The sequence below is a fragment of the Sabethes cyaneus genome, chromosome 2, assembly GCF_943734655.1.
Source record: "Sabethes cyaneus chromosome 2, idSabCyanKW18_F2, whole genome shotgun sequence".
Classification (NCBI taxonomy): domain Eukaryota; kingdom Metazoa; phylum Arthropoda; class Insecta; order Diptera; family Culicidae; genus Sabethes; species Sabethes cyaneus.
Genome location: NC_071354.1, coordinates 19,484,790 through 19,488,765, shown reverse-complemented (window position 1 = coordinate 19,488,765; position 3,976 = coordinate 19,484,790). Strand labels below are relative to the sequence as shown.

At 42.1% G+C, this 3,976-nt stretch overlaps 1 protein-coding gene across 1 annotated transcript; it reads left to right on the top strand.

Annotated features, from left to right (window-relative positions):
• Positions 1 to 830: 830 nt before the first annotated feature.
• LOC128734308 (FACT complex subunit Ssrp1) lies at positions 831 to 3,617 on the top strand. Its single transcript, XM_053828429.1, has 5 exons — positions 831 to 1,020; positions 1,096 to 1,259; positions 1,316 to 2,095; positions 2,166 to 3,273; positions 3,330 to 3,617. The coding sequence occupies exons 1-5, from the start codon at positions 970 to 972 to the stop codon at positions 3,417 to 3,419; spliced, it is 2,193 nt and encodes a 730-aa protein (XP_053684404.1). The 5' UTR covers positions 831 to 969; the 3' UTR covers positions 3,420 to 3,617.
• Positions 3,618 to 3,976: the final 359 nt, after the last annotated feature.

The following is a 3,976-nucleotide window of genomic DNA, read 5'->3' as shown; positions in this document are numbered from 1 at the left end:
TTCGTTTGAACGATTCCTCATGCAAACCAACGGGGATAGCTTTTATTTTGAACAACTGGTAACTCTAAATATGCTGGAGCTTGTGTGCCCTGTTCTTTATTATTGTTTTGGTGGTTTGATTCAGTTGGCAGTTGCGAGCACCGAATATTTCATTCTCCGATTAGATTTCTACCATAATCGTTGGGAAAACGCATTGCAAAACAGAGTAAACACGCAAGATCAGTACAAACAAATCGTGTTTATGTGCATTGTCTGCATAAGCAAATGATGTCATATTGAGAATGACATTTGAAACATTTTTAATTGGCACGTCGTGCAAACCAACGGGGTTCAAATTAAAAAGTGTTCAGATTAAAAACGGTCAAACGGGGGTCCACGGTAATCCTTCATTTGATTCGTTTACGTTTGCACATTCACCCTTCAGTTGGTCTCTTCTAGATGTTTAAAATGACATGTCGTCGCTCTACTTATAGGTACTCTATTTCGTAAGTTACGGCACAATATCGGCACAGTTCAGAAATGTTCGATACATTTCGGCACGCTTAACATAACAACGAGTGTGCCGAGTGTCCGACCCCTTGTGCCTGCCTCTTCACATGTGAGTTTCACAATAATTGGAATAATTGGAATTATTCCTTACCGATAGATCCCCCAGGGAAATTTCCGGATTGTTGGGTTTGAACTAGTGGGGAGCAACTGTATTGCATAATATATTTTTATTTCAGCGGGCCTTATCGTGACACCCGTCAAAACGTGCAATTTTTTACCGGTGCAGGCCGCTACTGTGATGCTGCTGTCAAGTGTCAAACGAGAAACAAAGCATTGAAATTTTGTGCGCGTCTTGTGATTTTATCAGCTGCGGATTTTAGATTTATCCGGCCCAATTCTACTGTTTCCTGTTATTTTGTTAGCATTTTGTAACCAACAACTTGTAACCGCTAGCAGAAGCCGAGTTGGTTTGGTACAAACATGGATTTCTTGGAATATTCATCGATTAGCTCGGAAGTGCGTGGCGCAATGGTGAGTAAATTTGCATCGGATATCGTCGAAGCTTTTGCGTTTGCAATATGTACATGTTTATACCTGGATTCTTAGTGCCCCGGTAAGCTGAAGATGACTGATACTGCTATCGTTTTTAAAAATGATAAAACCGGCAAAGTGGAACAGATAAATGCCTCGGATATCGATTTGCTCAACTACCAGCGTTGTATTGGAAGCTTTGGGCTGCGAGTTTTCATGAAGAACGGAACGCTACACCGGTAATATAATTGTCTGTAAAATAGTGTGCAATCTAATGATTCTTTTTGTTTACCAGATTTTTAGGATTCACTGGAGACGAGAAAAAGATTGCAGACTTCGTGAAAAAGAATTACAAAATGGATATGTTAGAAAAAGAACTGTCAACTCGCGGCTGGAACTGGGGTACGGTTCATTTTAAAGGAAGTGTTTTGTCGTTCGATGTCGAAAATAAAACCAGCTTTGAGATACCGCTGAATCATGTTTCGCAGTGCAACGCCGGCAAGAACGAAGTTACGGTTGAGTTCCATCGGAACGACGATGCGCCCGTCAGCTTGATGGAGATGCGATTCCACATTCCAACAACCGAGTCGGCTGAAATAGATCCGGTAGAAGCATTCCAGGAGCAAGTCATGAAGCAGGCATCTGTGATTTCCGCCTCTGGTGATGCGATAGCTATCTTTCGTGAGATCCATTGCCTCACGCCGCGTGGTCGCTATGACATCAAAGTTTTCCAAAGCTTCTTCCAGCTGCACGGCAAAACGTATGACTTTAAAATTCCTACTTCTTCAGTGCTTCGGTTGTTCTTACTACCGCACAAGGATAATCGACAAATGTTCTTTGTCATTTCGCTGGATCCGCCGATTAAGCAGGGTCAAACTCGTTACCACTTTTTGGTAACTTTGTTCCAGATGGACGAGGAAACTAATATCGAATTGCCCTTCACCGAGGAAGAGTTGAAGGAGAAGTACGAAGACAGATTGACTAAAGAGCTTTCCGGGCCGGTTTATGAAGTGCTGGGCAAAATTATGAAAGTTATTATCAACCGAAAGCTTACCGGACCGGGAACTTTCATCGGGTAAGTTGTAGTAAAAACTGCATGATTGAAGTTGATTAATTAGCTAATGATTTCTAAATGCATCTATTAGGAACACGGGAACTCCGGCTATTGGATGTTCGTACAAAGCAGCTGCTGGATACATTTATCCGCTTGAACGAGGCTTTATCTACGTACACAAACCACCAGTTCATATTCGTTTCGAGGAAATTTCTTCTGTGAATTTCGCTCGTAGTGGTGGTTCGACGCGAAGCTTCGATTTCGAAATTGAACTAAAAACAGGGACAATTTACACTTTTAGCAGCATAGAAAAAGAGGAATACGGAAAACTATTCGACTTTATTTCATCCAAAAAGTTGCATGTCAAGAACACCGGAAAGGACGGAAAGAACAATTATAAGGAGGACTTTGCTGATTCGGATAACGAGGGCGAACCGGATGCTTATCTGGCGCGTGTTAAAGCCGAAGCGAAGGAGCGCGATGATGGCGACGATGATGATGATTCTGAGGAATCTACGGATGAAGACTTCAACCCGAACCAGCAAGAATCAGATGTGGCGGAGGAGTTTGATTCGAACGTAGAATCAACTTCGGAAGATGATTCCGAAGATGGTGGCGGTGGATCGGATGACTCGGGCAAGAAGGAAAAAAAGAAGGAGAAAAAAGAGAAAAAGGAACGCAAAGAACGGAAGGAAAAGAAACCTAAAAAATCTAAAACTGGTGGACCGAAAAGACCGGCTACCGCATTTATGATGTGGCTGAATGCAACTCGAGACAAGATTCGTAAGGATAATCCGGGCATTTCCATAACGGAAATCGCCAAAAAGGGCGGAGAAATGTGGAAAGAATTGAAGGACAAACAGGAATGGGAGCAGAAGGCTGCTAAGGCAAAGGAAGAGTATGCGGAGGCTTTGAAGGCATACAAAGCATCCGGTGGCGGAGCTAGTGCCGATGAAGGTGGCAAGGCAGCCAGTACAAAACGCAAGAAGGAAGGAGTACCACCCAAAAAGGCCGCTTCGGCCGCATCCATGACGGGTAGTGGCTTCAAGAGCAAGGAGTACATTTCCGGTGACGATTCGAGCAGCGACGGCGAGAGCGACGATAAAAAGAATCCCAAAAAGGCGAAGAAATCCGAATCCGGTTCAGAGGCGGAGAAGTCCGACAAGAAAAAAGACGACAAAAAGAAGAATGACGAAAAGGTATACTATTTTCAAAGTTAAATTTTCATCTAATATAACTGCTTTGTATGTTTCAGAAGTCTAAAAAAGACGCTTCCGAATCAGAAGCGTCTGCTGAGTCAGCAGAAGAAGAAGATGAGGATGACGAGGACGCCGGCAGTAATTAGGTGTGATGTCAGCCGTTTTGTGGAATCGAATCTTAATCACGTGTTTGCTGCTACTCTCGGTAAGACATATACTTCTGTCGAGCCGTTCAGTGTCACATACGATTATCGAAAAAACAGTTCGCACTCATTAACCGAGCTACAAACTAACTAGTATTAGAGATTTGTTTTATTATTATCTGTAAAACTACAGCAAGCAAAGCAGACTAATTTGTAAACACAGTCGAGTTTTAAACGAGATCGAAATTTCCATTTTGCTGGTTTTTCTGGGGTTATTTTTCTGGTTGTATCTTGATGTGGCGAGAAACGTCTAGTTTGGATAATGTCGACGTTTGCAAATTGTTTTTATTGTTTGTTTTCTGTGTTCTGTTATTCCAACTAGACTGCAACAATTTGCTTTAATAAATTTCCGTTCGAAAAACTGATCGAAATAACTTTAAATAGGAAGGATGCAATTATCATCTCTAACAGGCAGCACAGTTATATGAAGCATCGCCCAACAACATCGAATATAATATGTAATGTGATCAGTATTAAAATTCATATGCATTGTGTCTGGA